This window comes from Stigmatopora nigra, chromosome 17 (genome assembly GCF_051989575.1).
Source record: "Stigmatopora nigra isolate UIUO_SnigA chromosome 17, RoL_Snig_1.1, whole genome shotgun sequence".
Classification (NCBI taxonomy): Eukaryota; Metazoa; Chordata; class Actinopteri; order Syngnathiformes; family Syngnathidae; genus Stigmatopora; species Stigmatopora nigra.
This window is the reverse complement of record NC_135524.1, coordinates 9,101,715-9,128,315: the sequence shown is the minus strand read 5'-3', so window position 1 is coordinate 9,128,315 and position 26,601 is coordinate 9,101,715. Positions and strand designations below refer to the sequence as shown.

Genomic DNA, 26,601 nt, shown 5'->3' with positions numbered 1-26,601 from the left:
AAGGAAAGTTGATTGCAACTTGTCAGAGCAAAATACCCTTTTGGTGACTGTTACTTGCTTCAGGGAGGGAATGATCACCCCCATCTTTGCTGCACTGATTAAAGGTGCAAAGGAAAAGTTACATTCATTATCAAGCAACCAGGAAGTGACAACAGTGTATCAATGTCTGCAAATGGGATACTCGAGGCTACAATTTCACAATTGATTGCTTCAATGGATTTACTGTTGATTTCAGTATGAAGCTACTATTCCCCTTTAAATTAATTTAATGTGTCTGTAACAAAAGCGAGAAAAGGAGGACATCAGTGCATGCCCTGTGCAATGTTTAATTACCTTTCACTCTTAGACTCTTGTATCTAACGGTTTGTCTGATCAGCTCCCCAAAAAAATCGTCCCGAGTTAACATGGAGCAAAGCATTATTTTCAACGATCTATCACATCTACAATTTTCTTGAAACTGCAAATAGGGTTTTGATGAGTCCTGATGTAATTTATTTGAGTCTCATCTCATCTTTTTCTGGTTTTCCAAAGTCGGGTTGATGGGGCAGCAGCTTCAGCAGAGAAGCCCAGACTTCTCTCTCCCCAACCAGCTCTTCCAGGAGGACCCCAAGGGGTCAGACAGAACAGTGAAGAAAAAGATAGTCTTGTACATCAAATACAGGGAGAAAAATGACCTCAACCATAAAACTGTGTTCGGTGGAATCATCCAGCTGACAGAATGCACTGCTCACAATATTGTGGAGGAAATAATTCAGATTTACTCCGAGCATGGACTGGACTTGAAGAGAATGGTGATGCTGAACTCTGATGGTGCCTCAGTAGTGCTAAAAAGGCACCACAGAGTTGCAGCTTTATTAAGGCGTCAAATATCCCACCTAGCAGAACAATATTGGGTGGTAATGTTGCTCACAGTGGTCCTTGGTGTGCTCAGGAGGCTTGTCTGTATGCCCAGACATGTGAGAACGTCTGTCCGAGCCCCCCTGCTTCCCTGCGATTGGGTCTACCCCCGTGTTTACGCCGAACGTGACAGAAGGACGCAATCAACTCCGAGCGGCATGCTTGCCTTCCATTAGCCCCCTTTGGCGTTGAGGAGTGCACAGGTTTGAATCCATTTTGCGGCAAGGACTGCATCGGTTAAGCTCCCTCTGGCAACCAGGCCATCCTGAACAACCTCCCTACAGGCCTGCTGGCTGGTTCCTTAAGATCAGTCCCAGACTGGTCTCTCTGCTAAACTATTTTCAAAGCATCAAATGTTGTTGCCTACCCTGTAGCTCAGCCTTGTTGTTGCCTTGTGTCACCCACCGGTTCTCAATGTCTCGTTAAGTCATGCCTGTGTATTTAAGACCCCTTTGTTTGTTAGTTTTTTGGTGCAACGATTTTGGTTCATTTTGTGATTTTGGATTCCCTGCTTTTGTTGGCACTTTTCTTTTGGGTCTCTTTTTACTTAAAACCCTTTGAGGATATCATTGTCTTGGCATCCCTGTTTCCCTGCGATTTAGTCCATCCACCTGTGTTCACATGCACACCCGCACAACTTGACACCTTTGCTGTGAAAGTCAACGCCTTTTACTTAAAGGAAAATATTATAATTCCAGCACATAACATTTAAAGCCCTTTCTAATAAATTGCTTAGTAACTGTACTGTGTTTAAACTAGTGGATTCACCTGGATCTAGAATGCTCTCTGGGAAGGCGAGAACTGTGGTGATGAGACCCGTGATTCTTGACATCACGTCTTCGCTCTGATGATGGACCTTCCCGGGCCTTTCTTCGTGGAGAGTGTGAACGAGATCTTGTCAGACACACAAAACCAGCCGGGTGTAAGACAGCGCTCAAGAGATCTCAAAATACCCGCAGGGCAGAGCTGGGCGATGACAATAATTGTTATCACAATATATATTAATTATCAGTCGATGACGATAATTATCACAATAACTATCACGAAAGCTATGAATTATTTGCTTTCCTTCTTACTGATAACCTCCTTACACATACACATAGGTTAGGGGTAGTAGGTCTTAAAATGACTTAAATTACTCTTACCGTGACCTGTGAGACCTTCGATAGGCACTGGAAAGGTGTTTGCTCTTTGTCCTTGATGTAGACCTTGACCGTGACCTCCTCTTGTGTTTTTTCTTCTTTTTGTCTTTTTCCCTTTCCTTATCCCTATTTCTATCTGTGTCCTGCTCTCGATCTCTGCGTCTGTCCCGATCAGTGTCTCGGTATCTGCCTTTTTTGGAGTTTCTGTCTCCACTTCGAGATGGAGAGTAGTGTGATGAGGAGGGTGCCTCCCTGCTATGACGGCTTCTTCCACTCTCAGAGTGAGACCTTTCTTCCCGAAGATTTGCAGATGTAGAAGATGAACCTTTTGACAGCGGTAGATCGGACAGAACAGAGAGGGCCTCTTGCATCTAGAAACAGACAAGGGGTTTGGTAATTCAGTAAAGTACTGGCCATGTTGAGCCGCAATTGCATTAAACCCTTGTTGAAATTTGAAAGCCAAAAAATGATGATTCATTGATTAAATTCCACAGCCACTTTTTCCATATGATGTTAGTGACAGCTGCCTTTTTAAAAAAAAAAAGACACTTAACAGAGCCATCAATTTAGTGATGCGATGCAAATAAGTTCCAATGTCATGTTCAACAAATATGTCCAGAGTTTAGAAAATATCGTGGGCTGATTTTGGCACATTCTTTTTAAATCATTCCATATTTCAGACAGATAGATACAAAACGAAAATGAGAAACGAGCCAAAGAAAATAAAATATTCAGAACTATATCAGGGATGCAGTGTACCTTCAGAAAAGTTAACAATTTCAATCAATTCTTTCAATACCCAACAAAGTCAAAACAGAAAGCTGAATGCATAGAACAACTCGTAGTTATTTAAAAAAAATAAAAACAACCAGGTACGTCAGGAGAAGAATATTAATCACACCTTTCTATTGGTGTGCTATCAGGCGAAGATAATGAAATGACAGAAGCAGACGAGTGGCAGCCCAGTTGAATTCTGTGTGCTTGTAGCGTTTTAACCCTCAAAAACTCAATCGTCCAAGAAACAACACCATATAGCTAGCTATACGGGGGAAAGGCCTGGCCTAAATGTCAACAGGATGTGGGTGTGAAACCTTGGAAAACTCAAGCCATAAATCAAACACGAAAGAGCAGGGAGAAGCAGCATGGTGAACAGCTTGGGAGTGATGGGTGTTGGATGGTAAATATACTAGTTAGTGCCACACGAGTTACGTGATGATTTGGAACGGATTGTGGATGCCTGGGATAAAGTGTTGGTGGGCACTGTAAGCTTTCATCAAAGTTGGAATAACTATTATGGAACCCCACGGCGACAACCCGACTCTGACATCGAGATGGAACCCAGAATGTTGGACGGCAAACTTTCCCACTTGCCCAAACTTCATGTCGGATACAAAAGATGAGGACTTCGATGTATTTTTGAGATGTTAGATTGCTTTGACTTAGAGTAGCGTGAACACATTAACGTCAATAAAACACAATCAAACTCAGTTTTGCCCCCGTTGCCGTTTTAAAGCACGTGTCATTCTAGCACTACAATACCCTGCACTCATTGAGTCGGACGGAGCGCCTAGTGCAGACATGGGCCCGTTAGGCCTTTTAATCCGGCCCGTCGACATTGTCCAAATAAAGTTATTTTTTGTTTTCCCCAAGATGGCGCCGTCACGCGGAAGCCAGTAGGAGTAGTTCTGTCCACTCTTATTTGTTTTTTGTGTTTTACAGACTTTCTAGCTTTTTTAAATTACATTTTAATATCACTTAATACATTCCTTTTTACTTCACTATGTACTTTATACTTTTAACTTTATTACTGAGTGATGAGTATGTTAATACTTTAGTCCTTTTTTTCTGTTTGTTTTATTAGTACTGTTAAAGGATGCAGTTGTTTATATGTATCGTATCTTGTGCTGACCCAGCCCATCTGTCAAATTTTTAAAGTCAATGTGGGCCCCGGGCCGAAAAGTTTGCCCACCCCTGGCCAAGTGTATTGGCAAAATACAGAAATTGCACCTGCAACTAAGACAGCGTCCTTTCAGGTCGGTCTGCCCTATGGGTTTGAAAATACGGTATATAATTGCCTTGGGGTTTGGAGAATGCTGCAAAAAAGGAGTCCCTCACCCAATTAAGCAGGGCATTATTAACATGGAGTTGCAAACTGTCACCACAGCCACTTTTGTTTTAAATGGTAAGTGGCATGCACTATGTATGCTTGTCACACCCAATTAGTGGATTGCTGAATTTTGCAAATTTAAAGATGCCACATGCCATTGAAGCAAAGTGTCAAGATCCACCTGAAGTGTTTATTAGGTGTCTAAAACAAAAGTGCTGCCTCTATTCCTGGATGGGTAGTTTACAAACTTCCACAGCTTGATAGAAAGCAATTCATGAAAGCCCATCACCGAGACTGTGGTTGTGTGCCAAGCCAGTTGCCCAATATAATAAAGGCAGTATTTGCTTCTCAAGCACAACTTTTGGTATCAAAATATTGTAGACACAATGCTCACATCATAGCTCCACATTTTAGCCAACCACAAATCCTTGATAATTCAACTGGTGGCGATAAAAACAAGCTGTTAAAAATGGCACTCTTAAAAAAAAAAGAGGCTGTCAGACACTCACAAAAATAAAAAAAAATATTACAGAACATCACAGATCATGTTTGTTGAGTGCAGGTGCAGCCATAAACACAATGCCAAAGTAACATTGTTTCCTGCTGTTGTGCAGTGCTGTTTGCTATTATGGTCTATTACCATTGTGTAACGAAAGTGTTGAATTTCCAAAACTAAGAAAAAAAGCTCAAATAAACATTAATACGGATCTATAAAAATGGACTATTTAGGGCTTTTGAGCCAGTTCTTTCAATCCAATTTTAAAAAATAAAGAAAATCTAGATATTAGATCTAAAATTGTCCGGCACACATGAAATGGAGTTGACGTTAATGCGGCACGCGAACCAACCCGAGTTTGACAACCTTGACATACAGTCTGGAATTATTACAGTAAGGTCGAACAGGTAAATGGTCCGGTTAAATCATTTACAAACAATAATTATAGTCCATTCTTAATGTAAACATTTATCTACCTCAAGATCCACCCTCTTGGCCTCTGGCTCTCCTATCAATGGGTTGCGGAGAGTTTGAAGGAATAGTGCTGCCTTCCTCTTCCTTTCCGCCTGTAGCTGTTTCTCTTTGGACTCCTTGGATGCTTGTGCAAGCTTTTCTCGAGCTGCAGCTGCTAAACGATCTTCCAGTTTCTGTTTGGCTGCAATGAAAGAGATGGGTATATTTACCTTTTTTGTGTTTGTGCAATAAAATGAATTTCTGGTCAAGGCTGGGGAGGGTAGAAAGAAAGGTTTTTGATGCAACCTTGCCAGGCCAACAAAGATTGTTCGATACATTCAGTCGGTAACAGCCAGGACGAAAATGCAACAAAAAAAGATTAATTTTTCACACCCAAACAATTGTTTTAGTTCAATCTTTTCATCGTAATGATAAGAAACACCTTATTGTGGTGGCAAACAATTTGAAGCATTTGAGATGTCAAACAAAACCAAGAAATACGGGTGAGGGAAGAGGCGAGGTGAAATCTGCATAACTGAGGGTGGAATAAATTCACAGCCTTCGGAGTTGAGAAAAGGAGACAGTGCCACAAACCAGTGGACAAGTATGTGAAAAAACTCAGAAAAATGAGAAGACTTCGAGAGGAGGGGAAAAAAGTGTGTGGGAAAAAAACAACCTTAAATTATAAAACGTTAATCCCAATTCAAAGATATTAAACACATTTATTAATTTATTATTATATTATATGTTGTACCTAAAAATACATGTATTTACAAAACATTATAAAGATGCTATAGTGGTGTGAAAATATTAAAAAGTATTAAATCTTTAAGAAATATTTGTTCTCTAACGAATTTGGAATTACTGTAGACTCAAAACAACTTAATTGCTTGTGCCTGTTTTTCAGCCCACTGATAAAACCTACGACGGCCCGGTCAGGTAGTGGTGGGCATATCAGCTACAGGGTTTTGAAATCGAGGGTTCGATCCTTGGTCCAACCTTCCTGTGTGGCGTTTGCTTGTTCACCCTGAGCTTGCCTGAGGGTTTTTCTTTGGGTACTTTTATTTCCCCCTACATCCTAAAAACATGCACGGTAGGCTGGTTGAAGACTCTAAAGTGCCTCTAGGTATGAGTGTGAGCATGAATGGTTGCCTGTCTCCTTGTGCACTACACTGGCTGGCCACCAATTCGGGGTGTGCCCCGCCTGGTGCCCAAAGTCAGCTGGGATTGTCTTCAGCACCCCTCGCGATCCTTGTAAGGATAGGAGGTACAGAAAACGAATTAATGAATGATAAAGCCCATCAGCTGTCTGCCACGGATTCTCCTGCTATCTGATAAAGTTAGGCCTGCTGACCGATGGCCATTATGTCATAGCGTAAAAGACATTCATTCAGCTATTCATTATGGCTTTTTCAAATCTCTTTGCCTGCCGGTGAGTCATGCCAGGAAAGAGACCATTAGACTGAGACTCCTCAGTTGAACCTTAAGTGGACCTGTCAGCTCCCTTGATGCTGCAAAGCACTTGTCTGAACAATCTATGCGTTTGTCTTTCCAGTCTCTATTTAGCATCCATCTTTATGATCTGGGACAAGTTATTACGCTAAACCTCTTTATCCAATAAATTCTAAAAACAGCAATTTTGAATATGTTCACATTAAGAGACATCATTTTCTTTTGGCCATCTATCTAGTACTGGAAATTACAGTAGTACCTTGAGATACGATCTTAATGCGTTCTGGGACCGAGCTCGCATGTCAATTTACTCGTGTACCAAATCATTGTTTTGAAAAATATTTATTTATTTGTTTTAATTAACCACCTACTCAAAAGTAACAAAAACCTATCTAGTGGTTATGATCTTCGATGCTAAAATGTGACATCATTCAATAAAGAGGGGCGGGCCTTACCGTGGCATACAGAGGAGAGAGAAAGGACAGTACAGACTTGACGGACGGCAACGCGTTCTTAACAAAACATGAATTTTAAATTTAACAACCTTAAAAATAAGTTTTAATCTTAAATTACACTAAAGTAACACCTTGTGCGATAACCAAAGCAAAGACGTGAATGTATTCTACCACAGCTTTTGAGTTGGTACTTGCTGCCTCTCCATGCCTCACATCCAAGTGTATCTCAGTTCGTTTTTTAAAATTATCAAAGCAGCCACGACTTGCGTTGAAGTGTTCCGCTGGTGTATTAGACTCGCCTTTTTCCAATGCTTGCTTTTACTTCAAGTCCATTAGATTCCGCTGTCTTTTTCGCAGATTATTGACTAGGTCACGCTATGTACCGCTAACTGTTTATCTTTTACCCATATTAAAAGAAGGCTCTCCATCTCGTTATGAATGTCACAGCTTGGAAAAATGGTTAGTCTTTTGGAAAGCTTGATACCCTTTATACCTACTTAATTGTTAGGAGTTCAAGATGGCGGCGCGCTCGGGCGCAGCGGCTCATTGCTCTCCAGTTCGTTGGTTGAAAGGCAAGACACCCAATTTCACAACTTACTACGGACTGACTGTCGATATCCCTAAGAACATCCGGAGACCTCCAGGATCTCCGAGGATATCCAACCCCCCCAAAGTACGCCGTAGACGGCGAAGAGAAAGGAGGCAGGGGAGCGGATGTCGGGCGGCCATTGCGGTTGGGCTACGACAACAACCACTCCGAGCCCCGCTTCCTAGTATCTTTTTGACAAACGCCCGATCCATTGCCCACAATTTTTGGCGTGGATCTGCCTTCTACAGGCGAACTGAGGGAGGGTAAGTAAGAAGACAGTGTGAGGTAAGTGATACATTTTATTCTTGTTAGCATCGGTGAGGCAACAAGAGGTGATGCGATGTTTCCATCGTGGCGGAGTGCTAACAAGTCTGAATATGTCAGTTAAGGGGTCTTGCCTGGGATGGCGGACCAGTGGAGAAGCACTATACAATTTCGTCATACGCAGCTGAGGGTATGATGACTACTAGGCTTTTTGTCAAGTCAATGATGACGACAATGCCTATGTCTGATAATTTTGTGCAAGGTTTAATGCAAAAAAACACGTAAAAATGCAAACTACACGGCCAAAAGTCGAAGATATATTGACGCCACTTAGATGTGGTGAGAAAGACCGAATGATGCTGTTCTTGTAAGCAGCCTATCGCATACTCCGCCATCTGACGGCCACATCGCAAAAATTTGCTCGGAATTTTCCTCATATCTCAAATTTGTGAGTGTATTACTGTAATTCCATTGAAAACTCAACAGTCGACATTTTAGTACCAGGAGAGTAAAGTTCCGAGTTAGACTGTGATATGGAATATGAAATTGGCATGCTTATGCTACGTAGTTTACAATCCCTTTGTGGATTATTGCATTTCTAAATGAGTTATTGATTTGCCAGAGTGGTTATGTTTACAAATGTAAAGTAGTTCTCCTCAGCTTCCATTCCTCACTATTTTTGAACCGACATTAAACCAACCTGTAACAAATGTTAAATGCATGAGGTAGTGCTGCAACGCACAAAATGACCAGAAACCACACAATTATTATACCTATCGAATGAAGATATATATCTATAAATAACTGTTCAAAAATGAATTAATATCTATATTTTAAATGGTTCTTTAGATACCTTGTTTAGCTTCCATTTGTTGTAAACTGAGACATGGTCTTTTCTCCTCAATTACACTGACTGATGGAAGTTCTTTTTCAACCAGGTCAGTGGCAACACCTACCACTGCTTGTAATCTATCACCTTCCAGCACCTGTGAAAAAAATGGTGAGGATAAATATTTTTAATCATATGCCACGAAGGATTAGTATCCAAGGCAGAACAAAACCTTGTCTTCGTCTGAGTCGTCATCCAGTCTGACTCGGTTTTTCTCCAGTGGCAGCAATTCATTTTCTTTTGGTTTGATGGCAAAACAAATTGGTGCAAAAGAAGCTGTGGTAACAAAGAATCAGCGGGAAAAATATTGAGATCATTCCCCAAAACATCCATGGCAGTGTTAGCCAAAATAATAGCGTACAGAACTAATTAGATGAGGTTACAGGCTGGAAACATTTGAGAAGGAGGTACAACTTTTAATTTTGAAAGAAAATTTTAGTATAATTTTTTTTTTTTTTTTAATTTTTTTTTTTTACCCGGCTCACTTCGAAATGGTTTGGTGGTTGGCCAGTCCTGTAATGCAGTGTTTTCTAACCGTTTTTAGCTGCGGCACAATTTTTGTACTACAAAAATCTTAAAGCACACCACCATCCTAAAATATTTTAATTTTAAACTGTCAACTATATTTAGAATATAAAGGCATTCACATCAATATACAATATACATATTTTAATATCCATTTTTTATCACAGATCTTAATTTGCCAATGTCTGCAGGGCCCAAACAACTTCCAGCTCACAAGATGTAAAATAATGTAAAGATTTTATCATAATTTTAATGATTTTTCCTCCCAAGTTTACTTCAATCTTTTAATATTATGGGAAAAGGAGTTTTTATGTTACACAGACTACATTCCCAAAAGAGGTCTGTGAAACAAAATAACTTCCAGTTCATGTTACATTAAAAATAAGCAATCTATATACATTTTTTATCAATAGATTATATTAAGGTATTAATATATTAGTCTTTTCATATGCATATAACTAATATTTATTAAATACACTTGTGTACTATTTTTGTATACGCATATTAATGAGGGTGAGCCTACATTGCGATTTTCGTTTATCACTGCAATGTCATTATCTGCGATATTCGAGGGATTACTGTACTGTAGTTACATGAAAAAAAGAAAAATATTGGGCACAATTAACTGATAATGTATGCTAAATAAGAGTTTAGAAATACCTTTATTCATTTTGGAATCCCCACCGGACTCCTCCAAATGGAGTGTTCCACCTTCTGCCATCTTAATAAGGGAGAGAAAAAGTTACAATCAAAAAAGGTTTGAAGATGAAAGCCAAAACGCAAGGGAAACTACATGGAAGAAGACACTGCGAATGAAAAAATTGTTCTCGTACCTCACTTTCGGTTACTGACTGACATTGGCCAAGTGCTGGCGATTTCAATTGGGATCAAAACTATGTGTTGCACTTTTAGGGTTATTTTAGAAACAATTGGACTGTGAACATGAAATGACAGTGCAACATTAAAATTGTGATGTTTAATAAGGGAGAGAAAAAGTTACAATCAAAAAAGGTTTGAAGATGAAAGCCAAAACGCAAGGGAAACTACATGGAAGAAGACACTGGGAATGAAAAAATTGTTCTCGTACCTCACTTTCGGTTACTGACTGACATTGGCCAAGTGCTGGCGATTTCAATTGGGATCAAAACTATGTGTTGCACTTTTAGGGTTATTTTAGCAACAATCGGACTGTGAACATGAAATGACAGTGCAACATTAAAATTGTAATGTTTTTGTTAAATAACAGTGACACGAGTGAGGCTGGCCAAAGCATATGGTTACAGTTTTGTCAAGGCTCAGAGCTCACGGAACATCAAAAACAACGATATGTTTTTCTTTTAAACATTTTGATGCTGTAGGAAAAAACAAAATATAAAGATTTGTACTGCTTGGAAGAAATTGGCCTTGTGATTGCGTTGCATGGGTTGCAAGATGCACAAAAGCATGACTCAGCACTCCCTCACATGTTTACAATCCAAAATAATTGCCAATAGCAGCATTCGAAAAGTTGTGGTGTGTGTGGGCATACATGAGGGCAATTGGTTTTATATGGGATACTAGACTTTCAATGCATTTTGGACATTGGCAGCTCTGCTTTCAAATACACAATGCCGACTGGGTATGTGTACTGTCAAGAACTGGGCAGAAGCGTACGGTCCCGGTGCGCAGAGTGAGGGATTAAGTTAATTTAGGAGTAGAAATGAGCAATCATAAAAAATATATAAACAAAACCTAAATTTCCTGTCATTAAGAGACATTTAGATTTCACAATTTTCAAGACTAAGTCATACTTTTTTAATAGTTTGGCTGGACCTGTGATTCAAGTGCAACGTAGGCCTTTCACTTTGACTACCAACAGGTTATGTTGTACTTTTAATGTATAGTTAGACCCGCAAAAAAAACGCTGATATGTGACATTAACAGGTGCTTATTTTGTCTGTTGTTTTCCATCTTAATATTAATTTAACATCATTTTTTTGTTTCTTGATATATTAAAAAAATCCCTTAAAATGCAACTTATTAGACAGTGTGACTTAAAGTAATAAGAATATTGCGGTTAATGTAGACCAGAACTGGCCGCGATAATCGAGAAACCGTGAAGTAGGGTCACCCCTATTATGACTACCGTATTCCTCGGCATATAAGCCGCTTTTGTCGGACGAAATGGTGACTGAATTGAGAGTAAGGATTTGTATGCACATCAAAAGTTTGATATTTTGCCTTTATAAAGACAGGCATATTAATTTCCTTATGACATTGACCCTAATAATGTGGTTTTGATTCCTACAGTATGTCAGAAATACCGAGTGATTTTTCTTAAGATTTACCTTCAAAGTAACACATCCAACACTCCATATTATGCGAGTAAATCTGGTACAGGGGAGTGGGTTCAACTTGCGAGTTTAAGAATGGATTTTCACATTTTTATGAACTAAAAAATACATTTCAATAGTAGCAGAAAAAAAATGCGAAGTGAATTTGTGATAATCGAGGGAATACTATATATACTGTAAATATTCTTTCCTCTCATTGTGCATTCTATGAATGGGATGACCCAACTGTATGCATACAAAGTCAAGTCTTCATGGGTTCCAACTAAATGCCAAAAAATAATCTTAAAGTTAAGAGTGTTGTGACTGTTGTTTGTTTGTCACTGCAGATACAAGGAACGTATTGTTACAGTTTAAAGACGTTAAGGGAGGAATGGAACTTAGCCACTTGTCGTAATAGAAGAACACAGAACTTCCACCCTTTTGCAATGTAGACAAACAGATGGACAAATATTGTGGTTGCATTGTTTGCTCAAAATTTTAACTGTTGGGCATTTGTAGAGGGGGTATTGGTTGTGCCATTCTTTTATTTTCTGGGTGTCATTTCCATAAATTTAGCAATACTGTGCATATTTTCTTAAAGTGCTTCAAAGCCTTTTCCCAATATGACCGAGAACCTTTTCATTTTAATATCTTCCCCAACAATATAAATAATTACTTCAGCAAGAAATGAAAGCAAAAAAAATTTCTATGGCACAAAAATGTACACAAAGAATATGTGAAGGAAAGAATGCTGAGAGGTCACAGCTGAATGGAAAAATCTGAAAGGGACTTGTAAATTACCACAAAAGATTATAATACCTCTGACAAGCCTTTCCCTTCTTTCTGCATGAAGTAATTCTTTTTATACTCATAATAAGTGTTGTACTGATGCCAAGACTGCAGAAAGTCAAACCTACAGTGAACAGAGTGAAGAACACACATGGTATGACAATCACAGTTTTGAAAAATTAGCCAACGGCAGTCTCAAAAGCAATTAAAGCAACGTTTACTTGTGGTAAATATACTCACCGTGGATCATTTTTGGCACGGACACTGGCTTCGAATTTGAGCCCGTTCCTGACGACATACTCTGCCAGCTTGTCAATGACAGCCTGGATGTCCAGTGGTGGGGGGATTATTGCAGGTGCGCCTGCTGCCGTGACAACTGGTGCTTCAGCTTTGAAATTGCTTTCAGTAGAAATAAAATATTTTTGACAAATTTAACCCATTTGTTACCTCTGACCCTTTTTAGGTCGCATCCCTAAATCACTGTACCAAGACCAAATTTATTATATCACACTAATATTTTTTATGTTCTTAATGCAATTCATCATGCTCTACCTGATTCCCGCAATGGAGACGGAAGGAACAGAAGCAGGGATACAAGAAGGGTCACCACCTGGTGCCATTGCAATGTTTCCAGACACTGGGGATATGACCAATTGAGGAAATGCCCCAGAAACAGTCGTGGAAGTGATCCCAGCTGAAGGCACACTGCTATAGTAGGAGCTGGCGTCTACTCCTGGGGGGGGTGGGGCTACACAGTATGTTCCGTCAGGAAGCATGTAATAGCCGTAGTACACAGCAGATGCATTTGCTGAAAACAAAAGAAAAGGATATCCAAATGTGCTATACGGAATATGTACCAGTTTCAACCTGTCAAAAAAAAAGAAATCGATATGGTCTGTGATTAATTGAATGAAAAAAAACTACAGAATGCAATGTTTACTTTTCAACACCGGCATATAAGTACCAGAAACAAAATGTTTGTGATGGTGAATAAAAATATTTAAGAAAACATACACTCTTAAGGTTAGAAACTGAAATTTAAACCCTGATGCATGGAAATAACAGATAGTAGTATGAGCTATAATGAATGAACATCATTCTTTTCAAAAGATGACCTTGCGCCTTATAATCCAGTGCGCCTTATATATGGACCAATATTAAAACTGTTATCACGATAAATGAATTTTAAAAAATTAGTCGATAGGGTACATCATCAAAAGAACTTCAGCTGCTAGCTAGGCGTCAACAGAGCATTCAAAGCTAGACTGCTAACTATATATTTGGATTGGATAACTTTATTCATCCCGTATTCGGGAAATTTCATCGTCACAGTAGCAAGAGGGTGAAAATACAGACAGGAAAAGACATTTAAGACAAATAAATAGGGAATAAATAAGTTAATATGAATTGGAAAGACCCAAAAAAGAATCAACGTAACATAACAACTCCGATGTCATGTTGATTCTTCATAACAAATAGGGAGACATCTTGCAACAGACCAGTTCTCGGGGCAAGGAGTGACTCCACTAAATTACTAACAAATGTTTGGTTTTTAATTATTTGAAAAAGCAATAGTTTGCAAGTTCAGCGACGTCTTGCTCGATTGCCTCACAACGCGCATCGGAATTCTAGTCTTTATACATGATACCTATGGGAATACCAAGAAAAAAAAGGAAGAGAGGGAAGAATAAGCGAATTTCCTTTGTCTTCTTTTTAAAAGTTTTAATCAAATAATTTTCTTCATTGCCTTTTATTTTAAAAGCAATGTTTCGCGAGCCTGCCGACGAATTGTCCGTCGACGAAATGTGCGGTGACGAAGCGTCCGTTCGAGGAAGCATCCGGGGACGAAGCGTCCGGCGACAAGTGTCCGTCGATGATATGTCCGGTCAAGATTCCCGTGCGCGGTGCATACTGGATATAGTTCTTTTGTCAATCCACCCGGTAAAATGGCAAACACCGAATTAGTGTGCTTGCCGTCATTCCGAGTGGCTGGACAGAAGAACTCCAGCCGCTAGATTGGCGTCAACAGAGCAATCAAAGCTATACTACGAAGTATATATTATACATGGATCAATATTGAGCCGCAACAGGTCTCGCAACTACAGCAAGCACCCGCCGAGTCCATTATCCCCCTTGGTAGACAGCGCCAGATAAAAGACACCACTATTTGCCTGTGGATCTTAAATGCCTGGGCTTATATATCAGTTTCAACTGTGGTTCGAGCTTTCAGGAAGGCAGAAATTGTCACTCAGCTGCCAGACAACCAAAGCGACACCGACTCGATTAATGATGACTTTGATTAGACGGAGCCTGGGTGACGGTTGCCCTCAGCTGTTAAATTCGGACACTGAAAATGAACAATTCGATGGAATCAGATGAGGAATTAACTGATAGTGAGTTTTACGTGTTTCTTTTGTGTTTACAGTTGAACAAGGTTAGTCATATTGTGAATGTGGATGTCAACAGCTGAATGTTATAGTGCTTCATTGTGTACGTGAAAGCCCGCAAGATTTACCCGCGTGAACAACATTGGGTTATTATTCGAGTTATTAATGTTATTGCTTTGCACGATTACGAGTGGTACTATATTGTGATTGCACTAACGTTAATGTATCGTAACAGTATCAGAATGTTTTTTTTACGTGTTTACTGAATGAAGGAAACGTTTCCTCCACTAGGTGATGTTGCACTTACATGTTACACCATACTGTTGTTAAAAAAATAAACCGTGTCACGAAAATACTTTACCTCGGAAAAAATAATAAAACACTTGTATATTCATTTTGGGCGTAAATGGAGTTGTCAGAAAGCTGATTTGCAATCTATTAATAAAGTTTGACTGATCTATCTGACTGTTTTGTTAACATTCCCTTTAGCGCAGTACCGTCTAATAATGGATGCATATTAACGTAACTCCAGCCTCTACTGTAGCACCTTATAATGCGGTGCATCTTGTATATGGAAAACATTTTAAAAGATGTCATTCCTTGAAGGTGTGCAAAATACGGTACTCAGAGAAAATAGTTTCTCGCCGCTTATAAAAAAAAGTTTAGTGGGAGTTTTATTCCAATTCCATTAAACGTGTATAAAGACAATAAAGGCATAGTCCAGTAGGAGGGGAACCATGAAGTCCAGCCCACTTTCAGCTAGCAAGGTGAAGTTTTGCATTCCGGATGAAACATTTTAAGAACGAGTCCTTTGTGAGGCCTTTCATGATCCAGGTTTTCCTTATCCTTAACCAGGAAAAATGCTTTGTTCTGTTTTTTTAAAGCATGAAGACGGTCAAACTTGTAGATTAAGGCTGGCTTTACCATGAAGCCAGCGAGCAGCATTCCCACACATGAGCCTCAGGCATTCTTTGTGAATCTTTGTACTTTCAGTTCATCTTTGAATAAGAATGTCCAGGAAGGCATCCTCTTCCAAAAAGGCCAGTCTCATCCAAGTTAAAACCTTGCTCTGGAAGATAACCATTCTCTTGTGAGGGAAGTAATACTCGACGTGCCGTTCCGCGTCCTCTTGGTAGGCCGAGGAAGAGGAAACACTTTGTAGAGCATACTTCTTACACTTTTCAAACCAGCCCTTTGCTTGCAATAAAACCACGTGGCTCACTAGCAGAACTGGTACAAGGCCAGGGTTCATCTTCATTGTCTTTGTAAGGAGATCTTAAAACATCTTGGCTTTGGTTCTAATCATGCTGGTATCCAGGGCAATCTTCTTGTCCCTACAGTCCGAGATCCAGACTGAAAAGGCATTCTCCATCTTAATGATTTTATTTTACCCCTATTGGTTACCACCCGCTTGGTGTCCTTGGAAAAAGATATCGTTGCCATTTCCCCAAATGTTTCCTTCGTCTTACTTTATGTAACGCACGGTAGTCATTTATGATGCTTTACATGACGCAGAGTGCTTAGGAGGCATTTTTAACGGCAGATCAAAATCCAAGCAATAGTGGCATAGGGTTCTCGGCTGTATTGTTTGGTGCGTCATTCATCTACGGTGAAATTTTGCTTTTCTGCGTTTGAGGGTCACCCATTTCAGCGGCGAAAAGGAAGCGGTGTCTTGACTTCCACCATTTTTCATCTCCTGTCTGCTTGCGAGTTTCAGTGAATTTTGTTATTTTTATGATTTTTTTATACTTGTATAAGAATTAAAAAATGCCATGAACCGCAAATGTTGAAGGATCACAATGTTACGTCGAAGTGTGGAATCCAGAAAATAAATCATTTAAATCAGTCATCATCATGATCTTAGGAATTACGTGTTGTTTGGTAGGTAGCGGCAAGTATGTTGTCAGCGTAATCAGCAGTCGTCTAAGCACCTGCATTCAAATTAGCCTCCTGAGAGAAACACCTCAGTATACTGCTTGGCCTCAGCCATCAATAGCAAAGCAAAGCAGAGGTGTTCATTATGAGGCTGTGATATTTTCACAGGTGCTAAGCCTTGCAACTAGTGTTGGACTATCCGGCTCCAAGTCATGTTTTTCAATCATTACTTACATTACACACATCAGTTTCAAACAAATTCATTCAATTCAAAGAGCAGGAACTGCAACTTGTGCAAAATTTGGCTCATCACATTTGCACTGGAGGGCGGCCCGGCGGCTGGAGTGGTTAGCGCGTCGGCCTTACAGCTGTGGGGTCTTGGGTTTAAATCCAGATCAGTCCACCTATCTGGAGTTTGCATGTTCTCTTGGACCTGCATGGGTTTTCTCCGGGTACTCCGGTTTCCTCCCAGATTCCAGAAAAAACATGCATGGTAGGCTGGTTGGACACTAAATTGCCTGAGTGTGAGCGTGAATGGTTGTACGTCTCCCTGTGCCCTGCAATCAGCTGGCCACCAATACAGGATGTCCCCCAGCTCCGGCCTGAAGTCAGCTGGGATTGGCTCCAGCACCCCCATGACCTTAGTGAGGATAAAGTGGTTTTGAAAATGAATGAATGAACGAACTTTCACGGGAGGAAAGAAGTGTGGGAGGTTGATTAACAGTCAGTGTCAATGAAGGTATAGTGACACTGATACATTAGTCCCTGGACTAGTTAAATAAAATGGCAAATCCAATTTTCTTTAATTAAAAAAATGGAAAAGCAAGCCTACAAACAGTCATTAAAAATGTATGTTATTAGTGAGATGGAGACTTTTATGGTGAAGAACAGCCAGAAGGGAGTTTGATGATTTTCTGATAAATAGATATGGTAAGACAGACTACATTTTCAACACAGAGTGGTCAATAGGTTCACTCATTATGAAGTTGCAAGCAAATCCTTAGGAGTCACCAATAGGCTCCTGATGACTTATATTGTAGATTGAAATCACAAAGATAGACATTGGCTCTGGCACACTTCAACACGAATTGACATACCACAATTTTTTTTTCAGTACATTGCATTTTATTTTTATAAAGTATTTTTAAAAAGTTCAGAAAAATGTCAAAATTCCCACTGAAACTCCCAAGCGGAAGTCAGGGCTCTTCTTCGGCGCTGAATTGAGTGCCACTCAGCGTTGAAGAATAAGCCATATTACATCATAGAAGAAGAATTACGTGTCGCATAATATATGAAGGCTGAGAAGGACGACTTCTTGCCATTTCCTGGTTAATTTGAATTACATTTCAAATCACACACATTATCTTTGATGAAACACTACGCCGAGTGTATTCCAGCTATGTTTGGATTTTGAATCGTCCATGAAAATGCCGCGTAATCGCCAATGAGTCAGAGAAAAAATTAGATATGATGAGTGACTGAAACAGTGACGTTGCTCTGCTAGAGGCGTAGTATGACGTCGCGGCATAAATTAATCTACCGTGCGTTTTACCAAGACGAAAGAAGCAAACATTCAGATAACGCCAACAATTTACCTTTGAGCACAAAAAGCGAGAGATTTACACCATAGATACGGCCGTGAAGCTGGCATAAAGAGGATGTCAACGGCATTAAGACCCCCCCCCCCCCCAACCCATTTTTTTAATTCATAGATTATATATAGATATGAATACATTAGTCCAAGGGTGTTAGAATCGGGTTGGTTTGCGAGCCGCTTTAATGTCAACTTGATTTCAGGTGGGCCGGACCATTTTAGATATAATATTTAGATTTTTTTTTTAATCGATTAAAAGAACTGGATTAAAAGCCTTCACGATTCAGTTTTTTATTGATCTGAAATAATGTTTATTTTAGCTTTTTTTTAAATTTATTTTTAGATTTAATAAAATGATTTTTTAACTAAAAATCACAGAAAAGATTGATTAAAAAAATTACAATTATTGATTTAAAAGGGGGAAAAAAAGGAAATTTATTATAAATCTATACTTTTCATTTTAATTTGATCCTAAAACAAAAAGTCGGCACTCATGACTTACGTTCTCGGGCCACACAAAATGATGCGGCAGGCCAGAATTGGCCGCCGGGCCTCCACTTTGACATGTGCATTAGACTTTTCATATGCATATAACTGTGATATTTAATGAATACATTTGTTGATAATTGTACTTGTGTACTTGTATTTTTAGATAGGAAAACGTAGTAGCATAGTATGTAGTAATAATACAGGTGATCCTACTTTGCGTTTTTTTGATTATCGCGGTTGGCCATGTCTGGGTTACATTACCCGTAATATTCAAGAAATACTGTACCATTTAACCATAGTGACCAGACGTTTGGTCGCCGGTCAAATGTATTTAGATATTAAACAGTACTTAGAAGGTAAACTCTCTCTCTTAGATATTAAACTCTCTCTCATGAATATCATTTTGAGAGCTGGTTTCAACAGTAAACTCTCCGCCACCATTTGACCGGCGACCAAACGTCCGAGCACCTTTTACCATTGCATAACATTCACCTTAAATTTAAAAATGTAATTATTAACCACAATTTGCATTGGATGGCCTTCATCAGAGGCATGGCATATGTACAGTTTAACTCTCAATATAGCGGTTACTTGCTCAATTTTTTTTTATTTAAATATTTAACATTAAAATATGTTTGGCTAAAATTTAATTAGGGAAGTAGTTTCGTTACTCACAATCAGCCGTGTACTGCGTTACTGTGGTGGGCACGACAGGATCTGACACTTCCTCAGAACCGGTTTGAACTGCAACCACACCATTTTGTTGCTCCTTTGCTCTACGCACCAATTCTGCAAGGGGGTGGTCCGGGTCCATCACTCGAAGTGGCTGCAAAAGGGATGTTTGGAAGTTGAAAAAAGTGTGTTGCCTTGGCTTCATATAAATTGACCAAAGACGAAAATGTTTGTGTGACAAAAGCATTTTAAGTGGAATAATTATATAATTAACTGCTGTTGACTAATTAATTACAATGAGTCTTTAAGTGGATTATATATTTTTGGTGAATCTCTCTCAAGTGTATTTGCAAGACTACAAGAAAGATTCCTTTAAATGGGTTCCCTAATGAGTATTTCATTTAGACGTCTCACTCAGCCATGTTATCTACCTTCATGAGCTCCTCGAGGCGCGAGCATTTTTTGGGTGCAAACAAACTGGGATGGAGGTAATTGCCATCCCCATCATCATCTGAATCATCAGAATTGGATTCTGCAACAATAAAAGTGAGGAGAAGAATATTGGCATCAGGGCATAAACATGCACTGTGTGGTTTAGAGTGTGACTCACCTTCTGGCTGTTCTTGTTTGTTGGAGCCCACATTGTACCGACCTTCCTTCATGGCTTTCAGAATGTGTTTATAATAAGGGTTCAAGTAATGGTCAAAACGAAGAAAGTCAAACTGGGAATTTCCAGACTGCTTGGCTTTCAGCACAATCTCAAACTGGGCGCCTTGCTGACATACAAAGGTGGCTGTCCGCTCAATTATGTTATGAGTCTTAATAGTTGCCGGCTAAAACAAGAAAGACGACAACAAAACAACAAAAATGAAAATAATGCAAATAGGTAAACTACTTATTTTCCATTCATCCCAAAACCATTGCTTAAAAACATCCAAGGGCGTCCCTCGAAATTTTTTTTTTCCAAACCACTGTGTTGTGAACTGGGAATAGGACTTCAACATGCACACTAGACTAAAGATGGAAATTAGCCCTCGGCTACAATCTTATATAATTACATATATATGTTCATTAATATGTGCTGTCCTTAATTAAAGAAATCAAAATCAAACAACAACCTTATCCCAAGTTTTTTTTTTTTTAACTGTCAGCACTGGAAATATAATCTTTTCTGAATTGCTAAATCTGGATGAATAAAGAATCAATAAATATTTAATAAAATCTTGTTCTAGATGTTTTAATTACAGTACATTTCAGCTGTTTATTTTGAAAAGAAAAACAATTTTACACAATGTAATGTGTACACTTAGTATAAATTGTAAAAGACTCAAACTAGGTGGATCAATGCTCACCAATTCTACATCAGAAGGGATCTCAAGACCTTGGGGAGCAACAAATGGTTCTTCACTCTCTTCAGGCTCTGCCTCCTCTTTTTAGTTGAAAACATGCAAGATATGATTTGTTCACAAAAATAAAGACATGTATTAGTTTATTACAAATGGCTATGTAGTAAAAGCTAGTATCATGTTTACTGGTAAGAGTGTGAGCAACACATGGAATGCCACTATGTTTTGTCGGGTTCAAGTATTAAAATAAAATTCAATGCAAATCTTTTTTTTTTAATGTCAGTGTTTATCATTACCTGAGATACTGTTGTTCTGTTCTTACAACGCGATGAAGAATAAGTACAGTGGTACCTCGAGATACGAGCTTAATTCGTTCCGGGACTGAGTTTGTATGTCGATACTCTCGTAACTCAAATGAACGTTTCCCATTGAAATGAACTAAAAATAAATTAATTCGCTCCAACACCAAAAAAAGGATATCGAATTGGATTTTTTTTGTTCTAATTTGCCATCTATTAAAGTATCAAATAACTAGTGGTTTAATAGTTTACTAAAATGTGTTTAATATTCTTATATATTAACTTATATATTAAATATTAACTATTCTTAATAGTCTTAGATATGTTTAAATATGGTTGGGAATTTTAAACCCAGATATACACGCGTGCCAGTACATCTGTGAATTCTCGTGCATATTTTCTATCTTTCGCATGGACATATAGAACAGCACCATCAGCATACATATGTTAGGTAGCAAGTCCCTCTCTCGTCCGCATTAAGACGCTATTGTCTGTCAGGAATGAATAATGTCACATTTTAGTATTGATGATCATAATGTAGCTATTTGTTACTTTGTGAATTAGAACAACTAAAAATATGTTTATTCATTGTAATATTCTGGTTTTGGTTATATTTCGGAGGGTGGGAACGGATTAATTTGTATTTAGTTCATTCCAATTGGAAAACTGATTTGAGGAGTAAATTGACATATGAGCTCAGTCCCGAGGCCTCGTATCGCAAGGTATTACTCTTAGTAATTGCTGAGCAGCCAACATATGACATGTTTTGACTTCTTACCTCTGCGCCTGTTGGCATCCTCTTCTTCTGTAGGTTGGGAAGGGTCATAGTAGTCTGCTGTGTACTTGAAGGCCACTGCATTGTAGGTGCCTTCATCGGCTAGGGCCTCACTCAGACGTTTATATTCCTCCTCTGCAAAAAGCATAATGTTAAGCATCACGTTATTTTATATGACAGTTAATTTTACTGAACATACAGAAGGCATATGGCCCACAATAACAAATCCACAACCATAACAACACAAATCATCATTTTGACACCCTCTTAAATTAATCGCAATATGTCATTTTCAAATTTCTCATAAAACACAAATGAAACAAAGGAGAGATATTGTTTGGTATTTATTTAATGTTGTTATTTTGAGGATAAAACAAGATCAAGGCAGGATGTGGGAGGGCATAGCAAGAGCGAGGTGTATGGTGAGGGCATGATTAAGATATTAGTCATATTTATTATTGAAATACAAGGGGGGTGTATTGGGTAAAAAAGTGCCATGACACTTCAGCCATATCACCTGCCATTAACAATAGGAGACGTCCAATTATGTAGCTGTTTAAATCATTCTGCAGTTATTACAAAATTAGTTTGTTACTAGCACACATGATATTCATTTCAACTGGAAAGGATGGGAGTGAATGTATGTAAATGGCAGTCAATGAGCTCAGGAAAAAAAAAGTGTAAATGCTGTTCAGATGCAACTGATCATCATTGCCTTCTTCCTTGAAATTCATACTTTCATTAAAGAATCAATGATAAAACTCTCATCCTCTTGCATGGTCTTTAGTGGTCAGATGGGTAATATGGGAGTCAGACCGCAAAAGGGCAACCCAGTCTTCAGGGATGGACCCTCTATACGAATGCTTGTGACATCAATCGTTAGGAAAGTAATTCTATCCAATCACTCTGGCCAGATGACACTATATTTCACTCAATGTGGTGCCTTATAAATTTAATTACCTTAGGTGAGCTATTGTGTCTTTCTGGAGAGTGTTTTGTCATGAAAAAATGTTCCAACAGCCAAAAGTGATTCTCATAGAAATGGATCATGAACCAAGGGATAAAACAGATCAGGGATTTGTTACGGATGAAAAATGGTAAAGCTAAGAAACTGAATTTTTACAGCACAAGTCCCTAACCAACAACCAAGTCTCAAAATAGTTCACAAGCTAATAGTTGACAAAAATGACAACATCCATTTATCCAACTCTTCTGATCAGGCAAGAATAAAACAAAATACCATCTGGGGAAGATAAAAACTTAAGGGATCAAATAATTTAATGTTTTAGTCCAATAAATAACTGTTATATATCATATATTTTTCAACTTTAAAACATAATCACCTGCTCACCAAATGAATTATTATAAATAGATGTTGAGTTGCAAACATGCTGCATGATGGTATTGCTCTTGGTGTACTAGAGCAGAAGTGTCACAGGTAGGGCTCATGGGCCAGAAGAGGTCGACTGGGGGACCAGTCTGTCGATGGGCTGTTTGCTTTTGTATTCCCTTCAAAATATTCCAAAAATGATGCATACAAATGTCCTCACAATGGGATAATGCACGGCCACTCGCCAACGAGAAGTAATCTATACTCCTCGCATTAGCGATCACTCCGCCATTCGCGTTGAGTGACGGAAAAAAAAAAAACACTGGAAAAAATGCAACGCTCCGTCCAGTGCTCGTAGATATCTGTTATACATGAAGGAACTGCGGTAAAAAAAGACAGTGCGCTGAAAATCATAAACAGCCTCTCATGTCTTGGCCACCTGGCTTTCTCGCATCTCAATGTGTCTTGTATCTGGAGATAATTATTTTAGTCAGTGTGAATGGCGTTTATACTACTTCTGGGTGGCAAGTGGTCGTGCGTTATCCTATTGTGAGGACGTGTGCATAATTTTGGGAATACAAAAGCAAACAGGCCTCAATAGGTTGCATCCGAAAGTCAGGGTGAAGACGGGACAAAAAGAGCCAACCCGGGAGAAGAAAGGTATCAAAATTTAAAACAAAATAAGAATTAAGTTTAGTGCAGGGTTAGATTAACTATTTTTTGAGTGTGTCTGCATCGTAATCCAAGTGCATTTAAATTTGTTCATGTTATTTTACGAACGTGTTGCTGTGACAAAATCCCCCCCTCTCCCCTCTGGCAAATCTGTATAATTTTAGTACTATTTAACACATTCCAGTACTATTTAACCGCTAGTTATTTGTTAATGTGTTAAAAGATGGAAAATTAGAACAAATACAAGTATTTTCCAATCCAATATCCTCTTTTTGGTGTTTTTTTTCAGATGGTTGGAACAAATTAATTAGTTTTTAGTTCATTCCTATGGGAAACGTTAATTTGAGTTACGAGTAAATCGGCATACGATGTTCAGTCCCGGAACGAATTAAGATCGTATTTCGAGGTACCACTTTATCCGCCATTGACAACAATAGATGTCTAATTCACTATAAAACCCTGCTTGTCAAGGCTCATCTTTCAGTGCCTTTGACAGTGCTGTACTTTCAATCGATTTTGACAATATGAAAGTTCAACCTCCCATTTCAGTCAAAAAAATGAGTTAACTTTTCTGGCCAAAAGTTAACTGGTCCGGCCCACATGAGATCTAGTTAGCACGAATGTGGCCCGCAAACTAAACAGAGTTTGACACCCCTTTACTATAGGATCATCTACGTATTCATGTTGCACATCCTTACCTTGTCTCGCCTCTTCTTCTAGCAAGTCAGTGCGAAAAGCTAGATATCTTTCTTCATCGCAGAGTGCCTCAATTCTCGCCTCTTCCTCCGACAGCTGGTAGGATGTGTTCCATGACCCACTGTCATACTCTGAAAGGTCATGTAAGTGACCACGCCCATCGTATCTGTAAAATGATACTGAGCATTAGCAAGAAAGAAGTAGCCAAAACCTTTATCTACATAAAAAGCCTACTTACCCGGGGGCGGGTGGGCTATAACACCCCTAGCTATTATAAAGAGATATTCTGGAGTCCCGCTTGAAGGCTGCACTTTTAAAGGCTATAAGTGTTCTGCCGCTAATCAATACAATAATTACAACCAAGGACCCTAAATCCAAATAAAATCAATGAAAACAACTCCCCTTACCTTACAGGGTTCAACCTGTAACACTCATGAATACTTCTACATCTGCAAAGAGAGTTACATTCACACAAACCCGGGTACATAAATACCTATCCATAAGAACGTAAACGGGTGACATTTTCCTGGGTTCGTCCCTCTATCCCATCTCTCAGTTGTGGTTTCTTCAGGAAGACAAAGAAATGGGGCGGTGAGGTTGGCATTCAGGGATTGCCAGGACCCCTTTAAACAACCTTGCTGGGGAAAAAACTGTTTTATGCAATAAGACACACATACAAAGGCTGTACAGGTGAAACAACTTGGGCCACTGCAGGATAAGGTGGTTCAAAAGAGAGGTTAGTGTGTGTGTGTGTGTGTGTGTGTGGTGCAAGCCTTGAAGGTAGGATGTGCTCAAGGAGATATATTTTAGAGCAAAATTTAATTCGGGAAAGGACAAAAAAATGAAACAATCACACTATCTACTACATCATATTCATGTGAATAATTAAAGTGAACATTTCCAGAGGAGTTCCAACCTGCCAAATGCCAAGCCCAATTGATAATGAGAAATCAGGAATAAAAAGGGATGCGAACTACCTTTCTTTGAGTGACAGGGGACAATAACATCTTCAGCATTAGGTGCTTGCAAAATGTTTGAAACTAAGTATCTGGATAGGTAGCCAAAATGCTTGAGCATTTCAAATCAACAAACAACTCTGGAAATGTTGTTTTAGTGTTGTTTTTTCCACAAATACTATAGAAGGTCCGAGAAAATGGGTGACAAATGATGTAAAAAAAAATCCTGACGGTTTCAGGCATCCACAGAGATTCTGCAAGCCTAACTCCAACCAGTTCCATCAACTTTGAAACAGGCTAACGGACGGGATAGAGGGTTAGCATAGTGTTTCTGTTAAGTGTTCAACCGACCTATCAATCATGATGCTCTTCTCTCCCATCCATGGGATAAGATGCCTTCCATTTTCGTGGTAAAGAGCCCGTTCGTCGTCTCGGAACACTTTACAGGCGTAGCCAAACACCAAAAGGTCAGCGTATTTTTCGCTATCACTTGCATCCGTTGCCGGTTTGTTGTTTGGGTCGTTCTTTGCCGATCCGCGACGATACATCTCCGATCAAATATTGTAAAATACCCCCGTCCGTATTGAAATACTATCTACTGTTTGTGGAAAATAGCAAAGTGACTAGATGATAATATTTGAGCCACAAAATACTCTATGTTGTGCAGTCGGTCGCCATGTTGAAAATGAGTAAATATAGTCTTGTCACTTGATCGGCACTTACGTCATACTGCTTAATAACATGAAATGCATTGTAATAATAGTATTAATCAAAATAATAGTGTTTTAGACGCTAATGTATTTAGAATATGTGGAATGATTTCAAAATATATTTTTAAGTGACACACATCCTTTTGTAAATTCGTTTTCATGAATAGCGAATGTGCGAGTAAGAAAAATAGCTTGGGATTTGATCTACAGCGGTTCAGCTACCGCGGACTCAGAGTTTCGCGGAATTTTTGGGGGAAAAAATACAAATATTACATTGAAACAATATATTTTACATTTTTTTGTTATAACATGAATTTCACTCTCCCTACCCGTATTCTATATTCTGTACTGTATACAGGAGGTATTTTTTCTTTTAATTAAAAATAAATAAAAATAAAACATTTTTTTGGGAATTAAATTCAAATTAAGC

At 38.9% G+C, this 26,601-nt stretch overlaps 1 protein-coding gene across 2 annotated transcripts in view; it reads right to left on the bottom strand.

Moving 5' to 3' along the window:
* Nucleotides 1–26,145, bottom strand: part of sfswap (splicing factor SWAP) — a 34,315-nt gene extending 8,170 nt beyond the window's left edge. The window contains exons 1-16 of one of the 2 annotated variants that reach the window (XM_077737249.1): nt 25,813–26,145; nt 24,508–24,671; nt 21,811–21,942; nt 20,740–20,816; nt 19,998–20,220; nt 19,819–19,919; nt 19,391–19,541; nt 12,923–13,178; nt 12,611–12,769; nt 12,401–12,494; nt 9,930–9,990; nt 8,917–9,020; nt 8,709–8,841; nt 5,119–5,297; nt 2,043–2,410; nt 1,666–1,791 (exon numbers count right to left, since the gene is read on the bottom strand). In XM_077737249.1, coding sequence (XP_077593375.1) covers nt 1,666–1,791; nt 2,043–2,410; nt 5,119–5,297; nt 8,709–8,841; nt 8,917–9,020; nt 9,930–9,990; nt 12,401–12,494; nt 12,611–12,769; nt 12,923–13,178; nt 19,391–19,541; nt 19,819–19,919; nt 19,998–20,220; nt 20,740–20,816; nt 21,811–21,942; nt 24,508–24,671; nt 25,813–26,009 — 2,525 coding nt within the window. In that variant the 5' untranslated portion in view covers nt 26,010–26,145. Of the gene's footprint in view, nt 1–1,665; nt 1,864–2,042; nt 2,411–5,118; nt 5,298–8,708; nt 8,842–8,916; nt 9,021–9,929; nt 9,991–12,400; nt 12,495–12,610; nt 12,770–12,922; nt 13,179–19,390; nt 19,542–19,818; nt 19,920–19,997; nt 20,221–20,739; nt 20,817–21,810; nt 21,943–24,507; nt 24,672–25,812 lie in introns of those variants that run through there. The other variant, XM_077737250.1, reaches the window with a different exon arrangement.
* Nucleotides 26,146–26,601: the final 456 nt, after the last annotated feature.